This window comes from Uranotaenia lowii, chromosome 3 (genome assembly GCF_029784155.1).
Source record: "Uranotaenia lowii strain MFRU-FL chromosome 3, ASM2978415v1, whole genome shotgun sequence".
Taxonomy (NCBI): domain Eukaryota; kingdom Metazoa; phylum Arthropoda; class Insecta; order Diptera; family Culicidae; genus Uranotaenia; species Uranotaenia lowii.
In genome coordinates, this window is record NC_073693.1 from 310,568,355 (window position 1) to 310,596,128 (window position 27,774).

The 27,774-nt window shown below is 33.8% G+C and overlaps 1 protein-coding gene across 1 annotated transcript in view; it reads left to right on the top strand.

Moving 5' to 3' along the window:
* Nucleotides 1-27,774, top strand: part of LOC129751618 (carboxypeptidase D-like) — a 61,828-nt gene that overhangs the window by 14,053 nt on the left and 20,001 nt on the right. Inside the window, exons 2-5 of the mRNA XM_055747221.1 lie at nucleotides 16,143-16,378; nucleotides 16,469-16,796; nucleotides 25,524-25,672; nucleotides 25,740-25,831. Coding sequence (XP_055603196.1) covers nucleotides 16,143-16,378; nucleotides 16,469-16,796; nucleotides 25,524-25,672; nucleotides 25,740-25,831 — 805 coding nt within the window. The remainder of the gene's footprint in view (nucleotides 1-16,142; nucleotides 16,379-16,468; nucleotides 16,797-25,523; nucleotides 25,673-25,739; nucleotides 25,832-27,774) is intronic.

Consider the following 27,774-nt stretch of genomic DNA (forward strand, 5'->3'; position numbering starts at 1 on the left):
TTAGTTTTCCTTAAAAATTTCGCCAAAACTATCATTTTGTGCAGGTATGGAAAAAAAAATAACAAAACAGAAAACTTCCATAAATTTTTTCTCAGAATCCAAAGTTGCTTGCAGTCTTAGGGAAAATTGATCATTGAGTCAATATAAAGTTGTATTTTAAATTTTTGTCAAAAAACTACACAAATTGAATAACTTATTTTTTTTTAATTATCTCGAAAACTTGAGCTTACCAAAAACCAGTTGAACTTTGGGGTTCAGGCCCCTGAATAAGTCAAAATCAGTTTTGAGATTCCTTGCACCTTGGAAAATGTGAATTTTGTTGTCTTGTGTTATGTATGATGCTGTTTTCAGAAATCAGGCAAATTATGCCAAAAATTGATTTAACTTCAAAATTACCAATCCACACTACTAGAGTCATGAAATTTTCATGATTCGGTCAAAAAACCTATCCAGGAGGAATCTAAATAAATTTGATTTATGAAATCTTTAAAAAAAAAATCCAGAATTAAAAATAAAAACTGTAACATTGATAAATCTGGTTAAAAATCTGTGAAATTATGAATTTTCCATGATTTTGAAACCTAGCTCAATATCTCATTGCAATGGTTCTATTCGGAACTTCAAATAACAAAGAAACACCGTTAAAAGAGGCTCGTGAGGCTTCACTACAAAATTAACATAAATTGTCAAAAAACTTGTCGTAAATGGGCACAGAAAAAATAGCCATGATTAAGCTCCATTAAACTTTTAAATGGGAGTGATGAAAAAAAAAATTCCATCACTTCGGTTCGAACAAAAAAGGGATTTTCTCAGAAAACTGCTCAAATCTTTTTACGAACCATAGAAAAAACTTTAAAAAAATCAATGATGTTTTTTTGAAAAAATTAAAATTCTCTTTACAAAATCAATTAAAAAAATTAAATAATTCAAAAAAGATCAAGTTTGAGTGATGAACTTATTCAATTTTTGGTTTATTAACCTTACATTTAAAAAGAATGTTTATGCAAATACATGAATTCGTTTTATTTATCCGTTTCCAGTTTTGTAGTGTCAGAATTTTGTCTTTATTATAAGTTACATAAAGCTCTGAAAACTATTATTACCTAAATTTTATTTTAATGCGGCCCGCCGAAAGAATTTCAAATTAAAAGTGGCCCGTTGCTTCAAAAGGTTGCTCACCCCTGTGATAGAATATTACATTTGAAAATTTATAGGTTCCTACCACGGCCATAATGACGACTGAATGGTTGAAAAGTCCAGTTTTATACACTATTTTTAAATTTTTTTGTGAGCATGATTTAAAAACATCTTTCAATAATATTGTTCAGGATCGCCCCTGATGGTAGGATCGATAGCATCAGATATTTCGAGATTTAATAAATACGCACTCATTCTCAAAACATTACAACAACTTTAGTGGACTGTAGCAAACATATGAAATCTTTGTGTTGAATTGATATTCAGAGTTTATAGAAAATTAGATTTTAAAAATATTACCATCGAGTCTGAAATTGTCGATAAATAAAATTTTGTCAGAAAACATGCTAATTTTATCATTTTTCCTATCATTAGTTCACTCATATCAAAAATACTGTTGATCATACGCAAAAATGAAAGTCAGATGATCGATAGCAAATTCATTCACCTTCAATATGCAGAATAGATATTTCAAATTAATGTTATGCAGGCCGAGATATTTGAATCTAAGAACAAGTTTTTTTTTTATTTTTCCAAAATTTCATAGCTGCAGCATAGCTCAAAAACTGTTGTAGAGTAAGGTGGGGTAAAAGTACGAGTCGAGTAAAAGTACTTTTTGAGATTATCTCAAACTGAGAACAGCAAAATTACAAACTCCGACGTGGATTGATATTGATTCAGAAAGCCTACATGCAGACATAAATTTTTTTCGCAGAAGTTGGGAATACTCCGAAAAATTAAGTAAAGTAGCGTTTTTGCATAAATTATGTAATATTTAAAATAACGGCAAACATGTTTGAGCTTTTTTTTTGTTTCGATTATAGTCATTCTACCATCTTTATGGCATTTGGGACTTTATCAACGTTGCAGTTGGCGGATCGTTATTGTAAAACCTATCCGGTACAACTGTGTTCGAAGTTTACTCTTGGGCTCGAACTCACGGACATCGGCTCAAGAGACAACAGACTGTCAACTGAGCTATATCACAAGCCACATGTTTGAGCTATCGGAATTCTAGCTTTCAATGAAAGCGTTAATGTGTCTGTTTAGTTGTTTTCAACTACTATCAAATGTAGAAGAAATAATTTCATTAATATGTCTCTGTTTTGCACAATAAACTGTGAATCACAAGTAACCTTCAAGGGGCAAAAGTACGAACTGCAAATGGGGCAAAAGTACGAATTATATCCAGGGTCCACTGAAGTTGCACTGGAAACAAAGACCTGCTCGCGGGAAAAATTGCTCAAATACGATGAGAACTGGATTTCATAAACTTGTTGAATATGGACAGTTGTTTAGTGGAGAACTCTGAATTCGCACAGGTTGTTCGCTCATGTATAGGATTTGTATCAAAAGCGAACACAGAAGCTGCTGCTGTAAGCAAAGATGGATATAAAATAACTTTCCTCTTGACTTCATGCAGAAATGTAGAATTTTGAATGGTCGTACTTTTACCCCACATCATTCGATCTTTTGCGCCAGAGGTGGGATAAGAGTACGTTTCGATAGCAGTTAAAGGTATTTTCACTACAGTTATCAAATGTGTCGATTTGTTACCTTTGTAATTTTTTAGAAAAGAGATAAAAGTCCAAGGAATCGAACACTGTTCTTGGATTTTTGGAAAAAAGAACTTCAAAATTTCTAAAAATAGTATAGCACTAAGGTCGTACTTTTACCCCACCATAGTCTACTGAGTTTTTTTTTAATATTATTCTAGGATTCAGCGCCCGATGTCACATTAAAAGTGATTTTCAGCTTACTTAGTTAAAAAATGCTGTAAACTAGTGGTAATCAGCCTGACAAACGCAGTTTGATTCCTTTGACTTACAGTTTCGATTTCTCTTAATCCTCATTCATAATGAAAGCACGCCGTAACTTACATTCGTTGGTGACAGTTAAAGGCAGCTTCACCAACTGATCGATCCAGATCTAGCTCGCGGAACAAGCGTATTGGGATTTCCATTCACTTTTATGACGTTTCATGAACCCCACAGATAATAATATCAATAGGACAAGTTAGAAGACCTGTTTGCAAACTTAGCTAGTACGATTGCTTGTTCGATATAGTTTGTTTTGCTTCATTCTCTGACCATTCAATCTGAAGGAACTTTTTTACGAAAATTAATTAATTCAAACTATTACCTGATTTCCTCTTCCATCAGTTGACGAATTCCTTTTCTCTCTGCGTCCATGAACTTATATAACCGGCAACCGCAAAAAAAACTATCACGTTTCAATCAAAACAGCTTTCAACAGGCAAAACACCCAAAAAACCGGAGCTAGATCAACTTTCATGATCTGACTGAAACCGAGGGAACAGAAGAAAGCAGAGAAAAACATCGTTAACATAAATTAACTTCTGAAACATGTCGAACCTATCCCAACATTTTGCATAGATTGCTTTTGTCCCCTCAACGATTTGTTCTGTTTTGTGTCCAATTTTTGCTCTAGATCGAAGAATTCCAGCTATTCAACTCAGCAACGGCTCTGTTACACAACAGCTCGCCCCCCTTCCATTTCATTTCATGATCCAGATTGGGCACGAGCGCCACGTGAATGGAACATAAACTTTCACTGCTTTTGATCAGCTCTATGCAGGTGCTTTCCCACCCAGCGTATGGAAGCTATTCGATTCTTGTTTTTTGAAATTCTACAGCTGATTCAGTTCTGCCCCCCTTTTTGAATCAATCAGCTCAGCAGCTGGAATGGAAAAATGGAAAATTGCATGATGGAGCCGTAGAAAAATGCATCTCTGCATTTTTGTATTCAAATTTCCAGCTCACATTCTGCTCATGTTTTTCCCCCATATGGAACGATGAACGTGTGAATTGTTAGATCGGCTCGAAATTGGATTTTTAATGCATCCAAAGAGGTTCCATAAAATTAGAATAATTTCTAGCAAGACTGTAGTACATTAAGGAATATTAAACGTTGACATTTTTTTATTATCTAATAACTTTTCTAACATCGAAAGCTGCTTAGCAAATTTTTAATTTTGTTGTTCTCTTTATCCTACAAATCTCATTGACGAAACACGTTCATTTTAAAATACTCAGAAATGTTCTACAGTGTTGACAGTTTTTTTATACCATTTTCAATAATTTTTTTACAATTTTCCTTTGTAAAAATTTATGCTTTCCAAGTTTCCTAATTCAAAATCAAGCCGGTTTAGCAGTATCGTGTTCAGTTCACTAGAGCACCGGTGCCAGTAAATAGCAGGGTTATTGGGCATTTGAGAAATACCGGTATCTGGCCATCATCGAAGAGAATACAAGAGAGATTCGATTCGTCACCGTTTAGCGAGTTTTATTTTTCTCGCCCGGTTCGAAAGTTAGTTGACACCATAACGGAACGAGTGCCTTTGGCTACCTACTTGAATCTGGGCCGATTAGCATCTGAGCTCAAGATGGGAATTGAAAATGCCGGGATTGAATGCACAAACACTTATCGAAAATTGAATTCCTGGTTTGAAATCTTCAATCATCCTTTAAACAAAAAAATGAGCTCTAGGAATTGGTTTCTCAACCCCTGGCTCGACAGATTTTCCGGATATTTTTAGGGATAATTTGGTTCACCAAAAACAGTGCAAACTATAAATATACAACATTTTTTATCACCTTTCAGAAAAAAAACACAATAAACAAACATCTGTGGACAAAGAACGCGCTCATGCAAATTGTGTTCACCGTTAATTTAGTCATTATGAAGTGTAAGCATTCGACGTGGGTCTAATTTGCTGGATTAAGCAATATGAAAGGTTGTTTTTGTGAACATTATAAATACATAGAGAGAGGAAAAAAATAAACCTTAAAAAACAGTCTGCAAAACGATGATAATGACGACGATAACACAAGTCAATGCACTTGTTGCTGTTGTTGTTGTGAATGGATATCGATCGCTGTCGCATAAAATCATCCAGCGTGTCCGTTCCGTTCGTCCAGGATGGTTCAGTAATTTTGAGATGGTTTCGAACGCATTCAATCAAATTTCAGATGCTCCCATAAATTCAGTTCCTTAAAAGTATTATTTTTCAATTCAAGTTTTAGTTAAAACGTTTCTAATAAAAAAAAATCAAGTTATTAAATCCAAAAAAGGTAATTTTATTAAGAACACATCAGGATAGTCTCGGATTGAGGGTACTCATAATAACTGTAGCCGCCGACAGTGGCCTAGAGGATAACGTTCAAATTTTCAAAGGCGGCGGTTATGAGATCGAATCTCGGTCATGGCATGCATAATTTGGCTTGATATTTTGTAAAGTGGTTTTTGAAATAGCGTCCAATGAAGATATTTTTCGACTTTGATTTTTGGGCAACACGTGCGCCATCTATAATGTATACAATGAACCACCGTTTTTCCAAATCAAGACTATTTTTGATAACGTTTTCTGTTTCCTGTAGCTTGGTTTTCAAATAAACTCAAAATATTGAATTTGGTCAAAGTTATAACAAATTTAAGCCGATTGTCTTCCTTCGGCACAAAAACAAAATATTTGACTTTTTATCACTCCACCGCCGTTTTTGCGTAATGGCACGATTCCAGATCCAACTCTAAACTTTGTGGGACCAATTGAAGTGCTTTTCAGAGAAAACGGTCGTATTTGGGGGCAGTCTTCTTTGTATTTCTAGCCATTCATCATGTCAATCGTTATGAAAGACTGAGTAAATCACAGTTTCCACAGATCGTCGGCCTTCTCAAATACTAGACATTCGTTTTTTTTATTTTGTTTCCTTGTTTGTCTCCGGAAAATACAGGCGAGACTTGTCAACGAAAAGTTTCTGGTGGGAATCCTGCCAGGTGACCACTAAAAAGTTCGTTTTGCTGTTCATTTAGATATTTTTCAGAATATTTCCCCACAATAAGTCCAAATATGTTGCGCACGATTTGACCACCGTATTTTGTTAATTTTACCGGTGGGCAGCTTTTCTACCTTGTAGAAATAAAGTCGGGCCTATTTATAAGTCAGCTAGAAGAACCAGTCTGAAAAATTTGACTGTTTTTATCATTTCCTCTATTCATATTTTCGGATTGAGCTTCCTCTCACTTCATGCAATCAATCATCTTTACTTTTATTAAAATTTTAGATCACTATTGGACCCTCTAGAACTTTATACGATTTATCATGTGAATCTGGTTCAAATAGTTGATTTTCAGCTATTTTTGGGTATCCCACTAGATCTTTTCTGGATTTTTCTCGATTCTGCTCAAAAAATTTTGTCAATGAACTTCAGTTTTGGACGCTTACTCAAAAACCACTTGACAGATTGTTACCAAATATTGCACACGTACACATTACATTGCTACGACGCTTCACTGAAAATATCATCAATTTCACTCTATGCATTCAAAAATTGTTCACAAAACAATGTGTTGCATTTTTTCGAATGCACTCCTTAGTACTTTTTTGTGGTTTTAGCATTTGTAAGATGCTAACCACCATTTCCTTGGAAGATTACTTACTGTTAAGTTTCCAAATTAGACTTCTACAAAGAAACATGAAGTTTTAACAGAGATACTATACGTGTCTGTTCGTTGATTAAAAAATGCCTGTAGAAGAAGTAACAAACAGAACAAAAATAGAAGGTAGTCTGTTTACTTTTACCACTCTTTTACCATCAAAACAAACTCGAGCAATCTATGAGTGGGGATTTCCAACAACCACTATCAGTTTAATACCGGTAAAAATTATCAAGTGCTAAATTCATGATCTTGGCTGAGTGCCCGTCATTTTCACTCTGTATGTTTTTCTAAATGTTTTTGAAAAATCATTTCCTGAAAATATTATAACTTATGATAGAAAGTTCATGACACATTCGAGAAAAATGGAGATAAAATAAAGGTGATGTTTTAGAATTTCTCTAGAATTATCCAGTTTTCCGAAAAATCATTAAAAAAAACCTTAGGATTTTAACAAATCTACATTGATTCTTGGAACCCATAATTCAAATCCCGAAAAAAAAACATTATGAAAAACGACATTAGTCAATCAGTTTTTAGTATTTTATATCCAATACACAAAACGAGTTGATTTATTTGACAGAATTATTCCTCGTTTTCATCGTTTTGTTATTGTCTGAGTACATTGCGATGCTTGAATAAATGATTTAGCACATATTAAGTCAATTTTCAAAAAATAAAAATTTCAAAAATGTAAAAAAAATTCAGTTCTTTACATTATTTTTAAGATTTTTTACTAAATTGCAGCATAAGCATCGCAATGAACTCAGGCAATAATAAAACGATTATAAATCTTTTTTTGCACGAGAAATTTGGATGTTGTCTGTCTTTAAATGTATAAATTTGTATTGAAGATTAATGAACTTTGGATTTATTTAATTTCATATAATATTCTTGATTATCACTCTTGCCTGTCCATCCTAGCTAACTCTTGCTCAAGAGAGATCACAGTATTCGCTTCAGTCCAGCTGAAGTGTACTCAAAGTGAGCATATTTATGAGGTATTTCAAACAGTTATTTCAATAGTTTAAAATGGTTTTCCGTTTTTTTCTACAAGTTTATTGTTTAACGTAAGTAGATTCAAATTTCGTATAGTTTGTAAAAATTTATAGAACGATCTTACAGATGCTTTAAATAAAATGCATTTTTAATTCATCACTTCATGGAACCCCACAGAAAACATTATTTTATGGTGAATTTTTGCTTTAACCCTCCCCGTTTTTTTTTTTACTAATAGTTAAAAGAGATATAACTAGTTGCAAAATTATTTTTGGTAGAATTTTGAATTTTTGAAACTACCAAATTTTTTAACCATTTAAAAATCACTGATTTTATTGACCAAAACAAGCATATTTGAACAAAACTAATTCTCTAGCGGAACCGCTTTAATCGTCCTGGAATGTAAATAAAGGTCAAACGACCTAGAGTGTATTCTAATTTATTTACTTTAACAGTTTTGCAGCAGCCAAAAATTTCAAACAAAGTGTTTTTAAGCTCAAAGATGCATGCAGTTCGATTAAGCGAATAATGACTATATGTGAATGGAAGGCTACAGTTTGTGTTGACTATTCATTCGGTTACAATTTGGTCATTTTAATAATGTAAAAATGATCTTATTTCCGAACACTTAAAAGTTTAGAAAAAGTTAAAATAGTTATCAGGAATTAATGGAAAAAAAGTTCAGAAATTAAACAACGATACTTCATCACATCTGATAATCAATTTCATAAGGCCTCACAATATGTAGGGCAAAAAATTTATGAAAAAAATCAAACTATCGGTTCAATATTAAATTACTTTTAAAATTTATTTCTTTTTAAATTTGACATCAAGTATAAATAACTAGCATGTCTAAGATTTGTTGATATTATGGTTTTAAAATTATTTAATAATTTAGACATGCAAAGTACATTTTTTGAGTGAAGTATATAGTTTAATATTAAAGTAATGATAAATTTTGTATAATAAATGCTGATTTTTGTATTAATTCACTTACCTTTGTGCATATTTTCAACTGAATCAATCCAAAAATAATAAAGAAAACAAAAAAAAATCAACTTTCAAGCCGATTTACCATACCTTGACGGCTTAACACAACCAAAACTCGCTTATATGTGCTTATTCAACTATTTTTTATGAATATAAAGTTGAAAAAAATTTAAAACTGATAATTTTTCTTTGATAAATTCACTTTCTCAAAAAGCATATTTTTAATACCATTTGAAAGCACTGACTTCAATCACATAATACTCACCTTGAAAATACATTTAAAAAACAAAAAAAGCAAAAAAAGAATCTTGAATAGTTTCCCGAACTTTCCCTTTCACCAGTTTTTGTGGAAATTCGGCAGGTGTTTCAAAATTTCACTTTTAAGAGTGTTGTTTCCATGCATCATTTGTTTACATTTTCCTTCACTCTGTTCAGCTGTCAAAATCCAGTGCGCCCGACTCCCATTTATACTTTCGTTTACCTTGCTCTCGCCGCTCAGGGATTGCTATGACGTAGGATTATCTTCTATCCGGATACGGATACCACATAACGTATTATCCATAGTTTTTCAAACGAATATTTGACATTTCAACTAAAAAATGCCATTATAAAAGGATTTTTCAATTTGCATCAATCCGAGATATGGCAGTTTAAAAAGTACATGTTTTTGATAGAAAATCCCTTGTAACTAATGAACGCTTCCAGATACAAGATAACTCTCTGAAAAAAAATGTGACTTTAGATTCCATAAAAATACTTAACTCATCACTCGCTAACGAATCGTTATACGTAGTGTCTCCAGTGAAGTTGCCTCAAAAACCGGTGGCTTAAAATTTGTAAAAGGTAATTTGGCTCTATCAAAAATGGCACGCCCTAACATTTGCTTTAACATTGTTAAAGCGCATGGTTTGATGAGAATTTTATGTCGAAGGAACCATTTGTCTATGTCTTATACAGGTGGGCAACTCATTCAGGAAAGTTGGAAAAAGCGGGAAAAAATCGCGTTTTTTAAATCCTTCAGGAAACTGCAGGAACAAGTCGGGAATCCCTTCAAGAAATCTGGAATTTTTGGCTCAGCTTCTCAATACCTTTACTTTTGTGCCTTCAATGCGCCAGGATAGCTGAAAAAATGTGAAACTATCACTCAAACCATGTCAAAAATGAACTCGAAACTTCGAGCAACTAAAAAATGATAAAATTGTAGACTTCAGTTCAGGTCCAGTTGTTACCAATAAATAGATTGTAGAAATACAAGATTCTTCCGATTGAATTTCTTTGCGGTCTTTAATAAATATGTCAACTCCTGTTTAACTTGTATCTTCTATTTTGTTTAAGTAACGGAATGTTTCAGCGAAAATTCCAAATACCAACTAATCAAGCACAATGTGTACACGCACACGTGTTTAATTAAAATAGTATTTGAAATAAGAAATTCGAATACGGCTCATATTTGTCGGCTTATCTTTTAATTCTTGTTACATTTGAATTGTGAATAACCTTGTGAATTTTCCTAACAAATATTTGATTAGGTTCGACCAGGCCAAACTGAGAGCTAGCACCATGAGATAATTTTCAAACAAAAGAATTTAAAACTTATTAAAAAGACCAGAAAAGCTGATATGATTGATGGAAATAAGTTCCATGGATTAAAAACAACTGATTCTGGTCCTTATAAATCATAATTTTGTCTATTGTTCGAATATTTGTGGTTGTACTCCATTTACCCGAAAACCATTGCCCAGAATGAAAAATCCCCAGAATTTCATTCGCCAGAAAGAACCATTCCCCAGAATTTTTTTCCCCAGACTAACCATTCCCCAGAAAAATTTTCGCCAGAATGTACCATTTCCCGGAAATTTTTAAACCAGAATGAACCATTTACCAGAAATTTTTTCGCTACAAGAACCATTTCCCAGAAAATTGAAAACATTTATCCTTACTAGAAATTATTTGGAAAAAAAGGAATTGTTACAAAAAAATGGGGTTTCATAACTTTATTCTTTTGCGGCAAAGCCGCAACCAACGAAGATGAAGGGGCAGAGGCGGCACAAAGCCGCCGAAGCTCCCAAATCTGAGGTGGCCGCCGACCCGCCGTCGGAAGCGGCGGCCCTAAGACATTGGTTTAGGTCTGCCGGGGCTTCCTAGGTCTGCGTGAAAGCTAGGGGTGATCCCTTAGCCCCGTCCGCCACGCGACAGCGTGAAGGACAAAACGTCTTTCAAGTTCGAACGCGCAGCGTGAGGAGTCGGATTCCAAAACGGTTTTTTAAAGGAGCATGGTAAGCATTGAATCAATTTAAGTACCCAAACCATAAACAAAGCAAATGGTTCTTAAATAAATTTAGTTGGAAAATTTCAAAGTTGAAGTTTCATTAAAAAAATCATTTTGAAAAATTGAATTTCGAACCATATAAAATTTACAAGAATTCATAAAAAAAAAATAAAAATACAAAAGGAAAAAATCTGGGATTTGTGCCATTCTGGGAAATGTTCTATTCTGAGGAAAAAAATTCTGGGAAATGGTCCATTCTGGGGAAAAAAATTCTGGTAAATGGTGCATTCTGGGGAATTTTTTTCTGGGAAGTGATTCATTCTGGGGTTTGATTTCGGGTATTTGTCGTTCTGGGAAAAATTCATTCTGGGCAATGGTTTTCGGGTAAATGGGATACAATCAATATTTGTACATTAAACTGAAGTTTCTCGAAAAATTGCTAATTGCTTTTAATTCAATCTGGTCGAATTCCGACCAGTAGTCCTCTACTGGTATATAATTAAAAACACAGAATTATTTTTAGATGCAATATCAAGAAGAAAGAAATGACAAGTATCATTGTGGTTGCAAGGAAAAACACATCACCTAATTTCTGACCTAAATTTACGCGGTTTAATCAAAACAATTTTTAAATTAGATTGACGACTTGAAAAATACGTTCTTGAAAAGCCTAAAACCCTAAAAAGTTTGTTAAATACATTAAAACAAGGTTTTTTGATATAAATAAAACACATGATTGCACATAAGATTTAAAATCACCTTGTTTGTGACATGATTTTACATTTTCGCGTCCGTGTTGAATCATTTAATATGCCATTTAATGAAAATTTTTATCATTTTCATACTCTTAGCACAGAATTTCTGATAAAAGTAAATCTTTCCAGCATTTTTGAAATACAAGCAAAACAACTATGCCATAAGTTCAAAACATTTCAACAAAATAATGTTTTGAGTTATTGAACTTGGTTTGAAAAATTTCACCAAATGCGACTTGAAGATCTTTTTTTATCACTTTAAAATGTTTCTGACATGAAAAAATTAAAACAAAAATATATCTTCCAAAACATAAATCGTTAGAGTGTAATATGAACGTCAATATACCATATTTTTAAAACAATGGTAAACTCTCAACATTTTCAGATAAAGTTTTCTAAAACAATTCATTATGTGTTCAATTGATCCCTAGAGTCAAAAAAGGTGTTTTTTCTTCTTTTAAATAGATCGTGATCATTGCTGATTACAAGATTACGATTAATTATCCAATAACTGATATTTTTACAATAATTGTCTGGCAAAAGGTGATCAAGTATCCCCATCTTCCCTATTTCTTCTAAAAACATTAGGATTCGGATATTGAAGAACTTATTTTCCCTAATATTATCAATGCTTTAACTGCGTTAACGAGATATGAACATGTGCAGAATAAGGGCCGGTCACGGCACGGTGAATTTTTTAAAATTGAAATCTTTTAACTGCATTCACAATACTCCGAAGATGACCGAAGCCATCAATTTTGGTCAGAGGTCAAATGAATGGTGTTTGGAATTAGCAGCTCATCCACATTGCACAAAACATCAGCTCTCTCTTTTGAACGTCAATAATGGCGCCGGCCATGTCCTGGTAGTCAATGAATAAGTTGAAAAAAAGAGAAAGAGATGAAAAATCTATTTTGAGCTTTGGGGCCGAGGCTACTAAACTTGAATTCCAACAAGTTTAGCGATGATGAATGAACATTGATAACACCATTCTTAAAAATAAGTTCCCCAGTTGAAAATGACCATCTTTAAAAGATGATACATAATTCTGAAATCATAGTAAATCACTTGATCGATGTCACATTTGCCAATTTATATTTGACATTTTTAAATCCAAATTCTTATATCTGTTTTTGATACATCGAATTCCAGAATCTTTGATACCATAGTCTAATTTTATTGGGTATTGTGAAAAGAAAAAGTGAACCAAACATAACAGCTGGTTTTAAGATTTTAAAATTATATCTGAACTAAAAATATTTCAATGCAATGGGATGAGTTGAGCCCCCATAACCTCTCCCGTTTGCACGGCCTCGGTATACTTGAAGAATTTTGCAAAAAAGTTACATAAAGGAACGGGCTCACCGGAAATGTCAGACAAAATGCCAATTCTAGATGTTGAATGAATCCGCCCGGAAGACTGGTGCTTCTATCTTCTGATTACGTTCCGATGGATCCAATTTTCGGAACAGAAAACAATTCAGGAGAATGTTTTTCTTTTGCGCAGCTGGCCTCATTCGGAACTCGAGCTACATACGTCTGAAAACAGCTAAAACCAGTGTATAGAAATGTTCAAAATTCCCACTTTTTTCCTACTATTTCACTACAGAAAACTATTTTTGGCGAGATAAAAAAACAACCTTTGTGCGCTTTTCAATCGACGCACAGTGGTCCAATTCTAAAAAACCTGGCAAAAAGTCTGTTTTCAATATTTTTGCTCTGAAACCCTTTGAAATTGTTCATTAATCATAATTTCACTAAAAATAACATAATATATTCATATTTTCTTTAAAATTTCTTTATTTTTACTGTATGAATTTAAAAAAAATAGCTTCTCACATCCTAGAAAGGTTCATTGAATCTAAAATTATCTTTTACAACACTTTGTAGTCAAAAAATGAAGGAATCTATCTAACGTAAAATTAGAGTGGAGTTATGTGGAGTTTTTTTTATCTCTAGTTGAAGTTATAAAACTCAAAATATTTATCGTTTTTTGCAACTAGATCCCATATAATTTCTCTATAATTTCAACTACATATTCCAAAAATACAAATTTTTATTAGATAAGATGAAAACTATGCCTGAAAAAAATTAACAAAAAAAAATACAAAGCAAAATATATTCACGATTTGATTATCTATTCGTTTTTCAATGTAAGCAAATCTTTGCGAAATTTTCAAAAAATATTCAAACTTTTCTAAACATCTATTTAAGAACTCCTAAACGGGTAAACTTATGACTATCATTTTCATGGTTGCATGTCGCCTGAAAATGCCGGAACTTGATGAAATATTGGGATAGAAAATTATGAGCGCTTCAAAAATCGACTTTCCTCCAGCTTTTCTGAGTTTTGGACCACGCCTACTTTGACCTATACAGTAATCATCAAACAAACTTTTCTGGTCTTGACAACTTAATTTTCATTAGGTGTTCTTTCTTTCTACTGATACAGGCAAAAAATGATTTTTTTTACTAAAATAAATGGCTCCCAATTCACCAAATATGATTTCTTTGGCTTAATTCTCATGAGCCATGAGCATTGATGTTGAAGAGGATAAACGAGTACAGAATACCTATTTTTTCGTATTTGGTTTGAAATGTCTGAAAAGTAGTTTCGTGTCAGTTGGTTTTCATCAAAATGTAAAAGCAATTTGGAAACTCTTCTTTCTTATCAAATTTTTCCGAAAGACTTTTTTAATTAATATAACGTTTGAAGTATCTTAAAATTTTGCGTTCTGCTTAAATTTCAGAATTTTCACTTAGCGGTTAGCGCTTTAAGTGAAGATTGCTTATTTAACGGGACTTTTTTCAAATCTACTCGCATAACAGTCCCATACAGAATATGGTTTGCTCATCGAGCTACCTTCTAAGTCTTAAATTTGATCATTACTGAATTTGTAAATGTAGTTCGTGAATTCCACATTGTAACTCTTATCATGGTTCTTAATTGTTTCTGATAGTTTTTCTCTCAGGAAGACCATCCTTCCTCTATATAAGCCTGCCTTCAAAAAACTATAGTTAAATTTACTGTGTAGTGTGCATAATTCGACATCAAGTGAGTTGAATCTTGTTTAAATGACTTAAAGCAAAAATCATTTCACCGAAAGAAACATAATAAGGTAACTACATCCATGGTATTTCACATATGGGACTGTTATGCGGGTATATTTCATATGGAACAGTCCCTAGTTGATATTTTTTTCGTAATTAGTCTCTTTTTTATTGTTTTATGTTGAAGTCCTATGTTCAAACTGACGAACTGTCAGGTTAGATGAAAAATGACGAAAATTCATATGGGACTGTTATGCGAGTAGGGGCAGTATAGCTGCCAAACCTTGTTTTTTCGAACCAGATGTACTTTATCATGAAAAGCAGGAATGTAATCTTTAACCCTTTCAGTAGCAGCTTAGTAGATTTGGCTTTGGTCCATTTAATACAATTTTGACATAAATATTTTGGACCGTTTTAGATAAATTGGTATCATATGTACCAATCCATTAACAAATTTCAACAAGTGAGGACACCGGATTCAATTTGGTATTCAGGAAGAAACTGCAATATTTTTTTTTTAATGTAGAAGAATTCAATCTAGGGGTACGTCAATTTGACAGAAACCTTTTTTCTCTTCTCGAATCCTGTAGACATTTACACGACCTCTATTATTGAAAAAAAAAATAGCTCAGATTCATCAGACAACATGTTTGCTCTACTTTAAATTCCTTTAAGAATCGAATATTTTTCCCAACAATAGTTCAAAATTGAATTTGAACCAAAAATGGTTTTGGTCGTCGTATTGTCCCGTAAACTTTGTATTTAACTTTATTGAACCACCATAAATCACTCTAGAACGAAATCATTCATAATTCTGTGTCACGGAAATCGCAAATTGACCGCTAGCGCGCCAACCACACCATTCCAACACTATGTTCGAGACAAGTTCGATGGACATCGTGAGATATGGGTCAGGTCAATCCATATTATCGTGATCCCGGAGCGTGTATAATTATTGCGCAATTTAACGGTATCTACCTTTTACATTTTCTCCAGCCCCCCATGAATAACATTAAATATTACCCATGTAGGTATTTCCTTTGATTCAAATGCAATTTTTTTACATTTTTGAAATAAGGCTGAAAATTTAGTCACTAAACGTTTTGAGCTGAATGAGGATTTTAAATTCGTTCAGCTGTAAAGAGTTTGAATGCTCGATTTGAATTTTCTCCCATGCAAATCATTCAAGCGAATCCTCATAAAAGCTCTGGTGAAAATTAATGCAAAAAAAGTTACTCACTCTCTTATCACTTGATACTGTTCGATTTGCGTCACTGGCAAGTAGTATCAGCATCAATCCAGAGCGTCATAACGCACATTGGCCACCCCCGCAAAATGTTACCACTCGTTTAAATATAGCACCTACACCCACAGCAAAGCATCAAACTCATCCGTTTCTTTTAACTTTCTCACCCCACCTATAGGAAGGCTACTGCGAATCCCTGCCCGGGTACGTGGGACGCTACAATGCGGCCCAAATCGATCTGAACCGCGACTTCCCGGACCGGTTCGACGACGACAGGAAGCGGATGATGCGTCGCAACAGGCAGCAACCGGAAACCGTGGCCGTCATGAACTGGATCCTGAGCAATCCGTTCGTGCTGTCCGCAAACCTCCATGGGGGTGCCGTGGTGGCCAGCTATCCGTATGATAATTCAATGTAAGTAGGAGCATCGAGTTTAAAAATAAAACCCTCAACCCTCAAACTCTTATCTAACGCTTTTCCTTCTTTTTAACCCCCACCCGCCAGTTATCATCACGAATGCTGCGAGGATAGTCCCACGCCGGACAATCATTTCTTCAAATATGCTGCCCTGGTTTATGCTGAGAATCATCCGGTGATGCGTAACGGGCACGATTGTAACGAAACATTCCAGAATGGGATCACCAACGGGGCCTATTGGTACGAGCTGAATGGGGGCATGCAGGATTTCAACTACGTCTTTAGCAACTGTTTCGAGATTACGTTGGAGCTGAGCTGCTGCAAATATCCGAGGGCCTCGGAGCTGCCTAAGGAGTGGCACAAGAACAAGCGGTCGCTCATTGAGTACATTAAGTTGGCACATGTTGGTGTTAAGGTGAGTGAACAGTTTTTAGAACTGAAAAATCCAGACTATAAAAATCCAAATATCGACTTATGGATTAAAAAAAATAGAAAATAAGAACTAAATTCAACTTCCAGAAATCTGATTTAAATTCAGAATTTAGACTTTCATTACAATTTCAAAACTTAGTATTCAGAGTTCAAAATCAGTTATGTAGGGGAGATAAGGGCATAATGGCTACCTTATGAAGGACGTTTATTTAACTATAGAAAACAGCTATAATATTATGTGAGTTGAAACATTGCTTCGTGTTCAGACACTTAAGGAGTCTATTTTCTTACTGGATCGGTTCCACAGAAGAAACAAAAATGCTGTTGATTTCCCAAATTTCCCAGATATTCAATTTTCCCTAAAACCTAAAAAGTCAAATTTACTCATGTAAACGTTTCTTAAAAATTCTTCCCAAAAACCATGGATAAACGAATATTTTTAGACCCCAGTGATTGAGAAATTAAAAAATGACCCCAAATCGACCCAGTATAATGTACTAGTGTTGATCAAAAATTTGGTATGTGATGAAAGAGCTTCAAAATAAAATTCTACTCGCTCATTTTCAACGTTTTGCATTTCTTCTAACTTTCTCATTCTCAATCTTAAAATCTTCTTTCTAAAATGGACATCCCTTTCACCGAAATATGCGAAATAAAGGATGTCCCTCGTCAAATAGTTGGCTGATTCTATTCAAACTTTTAAACAATAAATTTTGAACCATTGGTGATAGTCGAATCAAATAATTATAATTTCTTAACTTTCCGGCCTATTAGGCATTTTCAACCATCTTCTGATAACTGTATTCAATACGAAAACTTAGAATTAATAATCAGAGTTCACAGAACATTTTAAATTCATAACTTTTCAATTTTGAACATGCGTAAAATCTGTAAGCAGCTTCTTCTGTACAGAAACTTACTTTTTCGTCTTTTAGATACTCACTGGGTGCCTGCTTTTAAATAGCACAGTCTTAGTTGAGGTGTGTTGGGAAAATTTATGTTTTGGATGCAAAAGTGTCTTTTTTGGCTTCATATAACTCCACCCAAGTAACACAGATCAAGCTAATTGGCTTTTTTGAGTTTTAATATTGTTTTATGAAGACTTTTCGGTGGCATCCAATTTTTAAAACGGTTTTATTGTAACATAGGAAATGTTACATTTATCGTGTGTTTTAAAAAAGCCCTGAAAGTTTTGCTAAAACTTGAATAAAACACTATCTTAAGAGTGTTGTAAAAAAGTAGCAAAAGTATTGCTAAAGATTCAATAAAACACATACTTTCCTGTTTTTATTAGAGCTTTGGTACCAGTTTTAATAATGCGCTCAATTCGCTTTTAAAACTAGCGTTCAAGCCAAGTTGAAAAACTGTTTTATTGGAACATTGAATGTAGGCATGACAAAACTAAGTGACAGATGATTTGATAATCGAGAAGAACGTATACACGCTTATACTTTTTTACCTTTGTTGTATCCGCACGCTAATTTCAAAACAACCGCAAATCGTTATTCGTTCAATTCCTAGGGTTAAAAAAAGCAATGCGTGAAAGTGAAAGTGTGAATAAACGTTTTTTTTTCTAGAATCGATAAGAATAAATGTATAAGAGAATTAATTTACAAATACGCTGAATAAAGTTCTTTTTCTATTTATCCAATGCGAAGTTAATCTATGTTTACGTCATCCAATCAAGAGTTAACAAAATTCTTTCCGAATCAACCGCTCTTGCAGCCACCAGCAAAGACGAAGAAATTGAGCTTCATTACAAGTTTCAGATGATATGAATAGTCAGAATGAAGACTACTAGCAATGGCCGATCATTGAAAATTACGATTTATTTAAAGCGTAACGTCGTTTGACGATTTAAGAAATCGTTTGGTTATAATCCTAAATTATGCGGGTTATTATTAAGCTTTAAAGCCAGGCTATTAATTACAGAAAATGATCTATTCCAAAACTGCCTGAGATTATTTTATAACAATACCTACTTGTTATTTAAAGATAGTTGAGTTGATTGCCAAGCAACAATTCGAAATTCTCATTTTTTTACGAAAAAACTTCTTTTTCTCACAAATTGATAAATCTATCATGAGCGTGAATTCCATTTAGAGAAACGTCAAACGAAGCTTTGATCCAAAGTCTCTTAAAACCATTTTAAAACTGTTTGTTGAAATTATTGTATTACAACATTCTCTCACCGGCATAAAATAACTTTAAAGCTGTTTTACAACTGCCTTAAGATGTTCAACATTAACTTACTGAACGCCATGTTTATTGTGATATTGAATCGAAATTGCTAACGCCATCTTGCTGGAAATAATATTATAATACTAAAAACTAGACATTTTCAACAAATTTGACAATGTTTGCGGTACTATTGTTGTATAGGTAATGAATATCAATGCAAAACAAAAATTGCATCATTTGAGCAAATTTAAATGTTGCTTAAATCATAATTTTTTAGTTAATTTTTTTTTTTTCAAATTGTGTCAATCTTGATTTTCTTTGAGGCGCGCTTATGTTTTGATGCTATTTCGTATATATTTCACCAGAAATCTGAGGTTGCACAAAGTTTCATTCTAAGACATATTGAAAATAAAAATGAAAATATTTTAAAAATAATTTAAATGCAATCTTCACCAATCACCAAATGCTTGGGAGAGTAAGTGATAACACGAGAAAAAAACACGGAACAGAAAGCTTCCACAGAAAAATTTCTATCAGATTCCACAGCTGCCACAGTAAAAATCCTATCAAATTCCAGAGCCCTCACAGTACAATTCCTATCAGAATCCGTGACGTAGTTTTAAAAGAGCTGTGGATAGCCTTAAGAGGGCTCTGAAGGGTTTCTTAATGTTATGTCTATAAGGTCGAATAAAACTATTCTGTTGGATGTTTTATTATAGCGTATAGAATAAGCTTTAAAGATGTTAACAAAACAGGGCCTTTTTGACCATATGTTAGCTTTAGTTAGAGTAGTTGTGCTAATAGCGTAGAATGTGCTTTGGCTTATAAAGTAGCTTTAGGAAATAGTCTTAAGCGAAATGTTAAGGTTGGAATAAAATTTAAATTGTTACTTGGGCAGGGCATCCTTTAAATAGCAAAATGAATAGAAATAGATCAAAATGGTGCAAAAGACCAGCCTTCTCTTTAGTTTGGACTTTTAACTGACCAATGAATGCAAATCTAGCTGCAGCGAGCTTTTGAAGCTATTTTTATCGTAAATCCGGGTTTTGTTTGAAACCAACATCATTATCGGATCATTTTGTATTTATCTTGAATTTTATAATGCCCTCAAAAGTTTACAAACTTGATAATAACAAAGTAAATAAAGCACGAATCTTCTTAAATCTGGACGCACTGTTTATTTTACCATAGCGCTCCTAGTTATCGGATCTGGAATGATTTGACAGTACTTTGTTCGGAAATGTTTCCTCTATCAGTGCTGAAAATTTCATTACGATTCGGCCAAAAATTTTACAAAGCCACTGCATAGTGGTCCAGGAATGAAATTTAGCCGAAAACAATTATTTGCGCTCTCGCCTAGGTTTAAGACATTTGGTGTCCAAGACAAAGTTATACGACTTTACAAGGCGCTTCTTTTGAATGAAACAATTTTTGGGTGGTTCATAAAACTCCTTAGATACGAAAATCAATTTTTGATTGTAATGAGATAGTGCTGTATTATGTTCAGCAATTAGGCCGGAACAAATATCAATTTCTTCTTTTGTCACCCCCCCCCCCCCCCCCTTCGAAATTTCCAAAAAACTCGAAGGGAGGAATATATAAAGTTTTATGTATTCTATGGAAATTTTGAAAAATTTATCAAATTTTCGAAACATTACAAGAGCAAAAAACAGATTTAAAAAGATGGGAGTTTTATCAACTTTAATTTTATTAATTTTATTGAATTTTTCGGTAAAAAAATTACTTGATTTATAGGTTTTATGCAATAATATAGTATAAAATTCAGTTGCATACAATCTTTCGTTCAATTTATTCCAATTTATTTATTTTTCGCATTATTTTTTATTAATCCCCCCCTCGCGATGTTCCAACTCCGAGTGTCAAAAGAAGGTTTTGAAATTTGTTCCAGCCTTATGTAGAACAACATAATTGATGAAACTTTGTAGAAGACTTTAAGTGTCTATCTATTACCGTTTAGGTTTTATGATAATTTTCGTGAACAAGTTAGGGTGGTTCTATAAAAACAAGTTTTTTTTATAACTTTGTTGGGTATGAACTTATCAAAATTATGAGTTCGGTAAGTATTTAGCAAATTATTATGCGCATCTTTTGTAGCAAACAGATATCAAATATCTGTTTTCGATTCGCAGTTATAATGATTTTGTGTTCAAAAATGGCCGTTTTTAAACATCTTATTGCTAAAGACTCAAAGTATAACTTTGCAGAAAACTGTGAACCTCAAAGATACGTCAATAAAAAGTTATGAAGGTTTCAAAATTGAAAAATTAAATTTGATTTTTTTTTCGCATCTTTTCAAATGGCACCCCTGCAATGCTTGGTGGGTAGGAGCCATTATTCGCTGGAAACTAGCTGGCGTGCTTCCCATATGCAGAATTGATATCATTGGTATCATTGGTTTTCGATTGTCGTGAAAGTTGATAAAATGGGGTTTTGTGCCGAAAATTGTTTTTGATGAGTTACAAATCCTTTTCACCTCGGAAAAGAGGGGGAGGGGTCTTTTATAAAACGATATAAAATATGAAACAAATCGTTCACTTTCCACGTGATTTTCATCAAATTTGGTACACATGTATTTTTACCCCAGCAACTCCATGCATTGTATAAATCTCCCTACCACGGTGAAGGATGCTCTCATAGAAAATTGACGCAGAATCTCTTAACAAAAAATATGGGTGGAATCACAAGAAATAGTTATGAATCCATATGATTTAGTGTCTGTTCAGTGCTTGTGTTCAGAGGAATTTTAAATAATTGCATTTGAAGGCGTTCTTAAAAATAGTTTTACTAGATTTGAGTCTATAATAATGACAGATTTGTGTCGCATTCCTTTTCGGAGATGGAGGGGGTATTTTCAAACAGTAAGTGATTTTGTTGTTCGAAAATATACGTGGGTATCAAATTTGATAGAAAACACTGGAAAAATGATCGTTTTGTGTAATATTCTGCGTTGATTTCCTATGGGAGCTGCCTTTACCGCGGTGGGAGCGGGTCTTTTTATACAATACATGGAGTTGCTGGGAATAAAAATACATGTGTACCAAATTTGGTAGAAGTCACGTGGAAAATGAACGCTTTTTTTCATATTTTATATCATTTTATAAAAGAAACCCCCCCCCCCCTTCCCCTTCCCTCTTTTCCGAGGTGAAAAGAGTCTCCAACTTTTCAATTTCCGGCCCGAAAACCCCGTTTTACTAACTTTCACGACAATCGAAAACCATCAATGATACAGTAACAATTCTGCGTACGGGAAAACACGCCAGCTAGTTTCCAGCGTATAATGGCTTCTGCCCAACATGCAGTGCAGGGATGCCATTTGAAAAGATGCGAAAAAATCAAATTAAATTATTAAATTTTGAAATCGTCTCAACTTTTTATTGACGCATCTTAGAGGTTCACGATTCTGAACAAAGTTAATCTTTAAATCTTCAGCAATAAGATGCATCTTTGAGTTCAGTTCAGAATTTTACTTCTGTGCAACAGTGAGGCTGTAGGATTTTTTGAACAAAAAAGTCACCTTTTCCATACTAATTTGCATACAAACTTTGATTTTTTTTTGCTACATCCCATTTCAAATCCTAGTGCCACTAAAATTTTCACAGTTGTTATTGGACCCAAAAAGAACCCAAACCCGCTTGATACTTTTTTTTGACCGATTCTGACCAGTCTACTATACTAAGGTTGCCAGGTTGCTCGGTTTTATCCGGGTTTGCTCGGATATTTAATACAAATATTTTTCCATTTTTTTTTATTTTTGTTGAGTAATTTTTGGGTTTTGTCTAAATTTGCTCGGATATTGCCCGGATTTGTGGACGTTAATTTCGGAAACAAATCCCCGGATTTTGCTAGGTTTTTACATAAAATTGCCGGGATTTTATGTGGGACACTAGGCTGAGTCAATTTGGGGTCATTTTTAAATTTATCAAACCCTGGGGCCTTAAAAGCTTCGTTCTGGTTCAAAATTCATCCGTGATTTTTTGCAGAATGTTTAAGTAACGTGTACATGACTAAATTTAAACGTTTGGGATTTTATGGGAAACTTGATTATTTTGTTCTGAAAAATCAACATAATTTTTGTTTTTTTTTCTTTGGAATCGAGCTTGCTAATGTATTTTGTGCCAATTTATAAACTCTTTAAAGAAATTTTTCGCTAAACAACTTTGTTGAAGACTATAGTTTTGTATCTTATACTATAATTCTCTAGGCTCCAGCAGTGATTTCAGTTGAATTGATTGTTTTTCAATGCTAAAAGACATATGCGACTGCTTATAACATTTTCGCAAATTAAGAAACGAAGTTATAGTTCACGACAACGACAAAGTTGTTCAGTGGAAAATATCCCTTAAAGAATTATAAATTGGCACAAAACAACTTTAGCAGGCTCTATTCCACAGAAAAAGCAAAAATAATGTTGATTAAAAAAAAATCAATTTTCCCATACAATCTTAAAAGTTTAAATTTACTCATGTACACATTACTTGAAAATTCTTCAAGCTTCTGCAAGCATATTCGAGCAAAATTGGGAGCAATTAGGTAGGAGATGATAGGGAAAGAATAGAAAATCTGCTTGTTGTTACTTAATTTATCGGTGAAAAGTGATTTTCTTTCTAGTAAGAACATCTTAAGATTATGAAATTTTATAGACGGATAGAAAGTTTGAAGAAAAGAAAGATGGTGAAAATGAGAGGGTAGAATTTATTAGAAGCATTATCATCACATACCAAATTTTTGTTCGGCACGGGCCAACTACTATGAAGTGGCAGATACAGATAGAATTGCATCTTCCACGACACATAAGTAGGCCAAGCGTGGTTCACCCCACAAGCGGAAACTTGCGGTTGCTCAGATAAGCTCCCTTTATCTCAGAAACGGATCTATCGATCTTTAACCTTCTCAGTTTGTTATCATTGCGTTCGTTACAACCACCAATTTTTTGGTTCCAATTACTTCAATGCCGTTGAATAATGCATGAAGCGAAAAAGATGCATGGATGATTAAACGTTGCCTGATTTAGTATTGGAATTAAGCTTCAATAATTTGAATCGTGTCGTGTGACATTGAAGCTAGTTGAACAAAACTTAAGTTCAAATATCACATTTTCGTAGGTGATGGAAAGAATTAGAGAAACATGAGGTACCGTCAAACGGGGCATCATGAAACAGCGGGGTTGAATGCAACATTTATATAACACCACACAGATTCAATTTTAATTTAATGTAATGAGATAAAGTAATCTTTTGATGATTACAAAATGATGATGACATAGTTTCTTGAATCCTATAATAATTTTTTTAAGTTTTTGATTTTCATATAAAATTTGAAAAATCGAACAATGAATGTACAATTTTTAACATTTTTCGATGCAGTAAAAAACTTTACCCAGTATGACGGATTGGCTTGATAATATTACCTACAAACTTTATACTGGTTTCCTCATCTTATACCAACATTGATCATGTGGAAATATTTTTCGAACAGTCACTCAATTTTTTAAAATAAATATTTTTATAATTCAGTTACCCGTCTGGGGTAAAATGCAACAAAATGCAAATCGGAACTAAATCTCATAAATCTCGTTTCCATATGCTGGGATATGATTGTTTTGCATTATGCGTTAGTTAACATTAAAATTTCATCCATTCCTAAATTTATTTTCATGATTTGAGCTAATAGAATATTTTGTAGTATTTTTTACCCCTAAATTTATGCAGAAGACTAAGACTTTTTTCTTAAAAACATTTTTGTCAGAAAAAATTAAAAATTTAATTCGAACAAAACCAAAATTTACTGCAATTGGTGCTTTATGCGTTATGACATCGCAAATGTATCAAAAACTATGAATTTTCAATCGTTTTCATTTGATTTTTCTTAAATTACAGAGTTTGTTGCAACTTACCCCTTTTTCTTAGTAGGGTGAAAATCGCATGTTTTTGTTAATTTAAAAATAACTGTTGAAACCAATAATTTTTCTGACTACGTAAGTTAGGTGTCCCATCAACCTTAAAACTTTTGATGTACAAGAGGTATAATTATCTGTAAGCATTAAGATTTTAGAAGCCATTGAAGTTGAAAATTGTTGCATGTTGCCCCAGTTGACGGTATCAAAGAACGAAAGAACATAAGCCGTAAATATCATGAATTTTTTTAAAAAGATACAACGGCAGGACTTGAACCTGCAATATCCGCTTCAGTACATACATAGATACACATAGTAGTAACATGAAAGTGACTAAATTTTTGTAACCACTAGGAAATATTTTTTCTAAGTAAGTGCATATTGATCTAACTTGCCTTTTTTGACTTGGGAATTCATTAGCTACATATACAAATAATCATTCAGTTCGATGAGTTATTAGTATGAGAAAATTATTTTCAATTAAAACTTTACTTCAAATAATATGCCAAACAGTTTTAGAAAAAGCTCGATTATTTTCGGAACCAAGAATATTGTATTTAAAGTGCAGTCTGAACATGATCATCAGAATCATCAAAACAATCATTTCCATTCCAGGGTTTGGTAACGGACACAAATGGCCTACCGATCAAGGACGCCGACATCATCGTCGACGGTATCAACCAGAACATCCGTACCACCCCACTTGGCGAGTACTGGCGCCTGTTGGTTCCAGGAAACTACAAAATCCGTGTCGAAGCTGTTGGGTGAGTTCTATCATTATTCAAATATTTTCGGGTTGACTCAATGTGATGGTTGATTTTGCGTCACCAGATACTACCCGAGCAACGAAGTCCCAATCACGATCACAGCCGAACAGACGCTCCTGGTGAACTTCAGCCTCAAATCGTACGACATCGATGAAGGTAAATAAGACGGCTGAGCGTCGTCGTCATCGTCCTGGTGGGGGTCAGCCGAGGGCGCTCCAGCCAGTCCGGGTCAGCTTAAACATCTCTACAGTATTAACTTTAGTCGGTCACCACCAGCACCAAAACCCGGTGATTCGGTGGAGCAGCCCAGGCAACCCAGTATTCAGCCGATGCATCAACATCGTCATATAACTACTACGGTAGAAGTGTTGCCAGTGCTGCCTCTTGGGCAGTTTGGCGGCACCATGCCTAACACAATCATCACTACTAACACTAACACAATTAGAACACTGGGTTTGGTTATCAAGCTTTTCGCCATAGATCATGACTTTGCCGAATGTCGATAGAGTGAAGAATTCATGGTTTGTACAAGGCAAGTCTCGGCTATTGACATTCGGTGAATAATTTACTTCAAGCACCTCTTTTTAAATTATATTACACACTGAACACACTGCCTCTGCTTCTGACTCCTCCCTCTGAATCTCATCACATTTGTATTTTAGTTTATCATAACCTAAAGCTTCATTTTGTGTTTAAGGAATAAAGCAAACGAATGCATAGTTGCACAAACACTCATATTTCACCTTTGTTTCTTGTTATCCGGAGCGAGTAAACGCATCGTTCATCACGATAACGACAGCCCTCTCATTCCATAGTGGTGCAATCTGCCGGTGAGATTATGCACTTACCGGACCGCTCCATTTATTTTGTTCTCTATTTTTGCGTCATAATTGAATTTCAGTTTTATACCGAAGACCATACTATCGACCTTTACCCATACCACAACACCAACCATGGACCACATACCCTGCTATCCAAAAACAGAGAGAAAGAAGACCAAAAAAACCAACTCAGCTCATCAACAACAACAAAAAGTTCAACTCTCCTTACAAAACAAACACTTCTCCGCGGTTTCCAGTTTATTTGAACCCTTACTATGGTAATCGTTACTACGCCACACCCTATTACCAGAACCGATTTTAGTCAAGACGACATGAGAGAACTCTTCAAATCAATAGACAAACATTGTTAGCTACAAAGCAGCAGAACAAAACAATTCCGTTTCAGCTTTTATTCCCCAAAATACAAACACATCTATATTGCTAGCGTAGTTGTCAGTTGATCGCATGTCCACCATCTTTAACACAAAACAAACAATCACTTGGTGATGGAACAGACGAAAAAACAGAAGGAAAAAAACATGCACAACAACTTATACATATACACATTTAAATGTAAATTTTCATATAAATATTATATACCCGCTATAAATAGGAAACTGTATGTCAAACATGCACACACCCGTTCGAACAAAAAATAGAACAAATAATCACGATAAAATCTCCATTGTTTCGATCCCAGCAGGCTGTTTTCTGTAGCTGTGTAACAACCATTAAAAAAAAACCAATAATACAAATACAAGCTACCGCCTACTATAAGACAAGCTAAAATCGTCCTCAGATGTGTTGTTGGTGAAGGCACAGAATTCTTCTCTTCAACATTCTTCCTTTCTCCTCAAAACTCTAGCAAAGCAAAAATCAAATTGTTGTAGATGTTTTAACCAAAAACCGCTGTATTATTCATTGAATGAAACCCCAAAACAAAAACAAACACACAAACACTTTGAAAAATAAGAACAAATTAATTCGATCAAATCATTGTGTTGTAAAACTTGTGTATAGAATACCAACCAAAAAGAACAAAACTGTTTTCTCTGATTACATCTATGAACAAACAAATATTATAAAAATAAAAATGTATGAAATAAAGCAATTTTCCCAAAAAGTATGCTCCTCAGAACAAAAAAACCAATCCGTCTTTCATTACGACTTTTTTTTAAGTTTGTTTTTCTTATTTGAAATTTTATCAAAAATTGGTAACTTTTATTTCTCTTCTTAAATGTGTATGTGTGTAGGGTGTAGTGAGTTTAATCGCTTGCG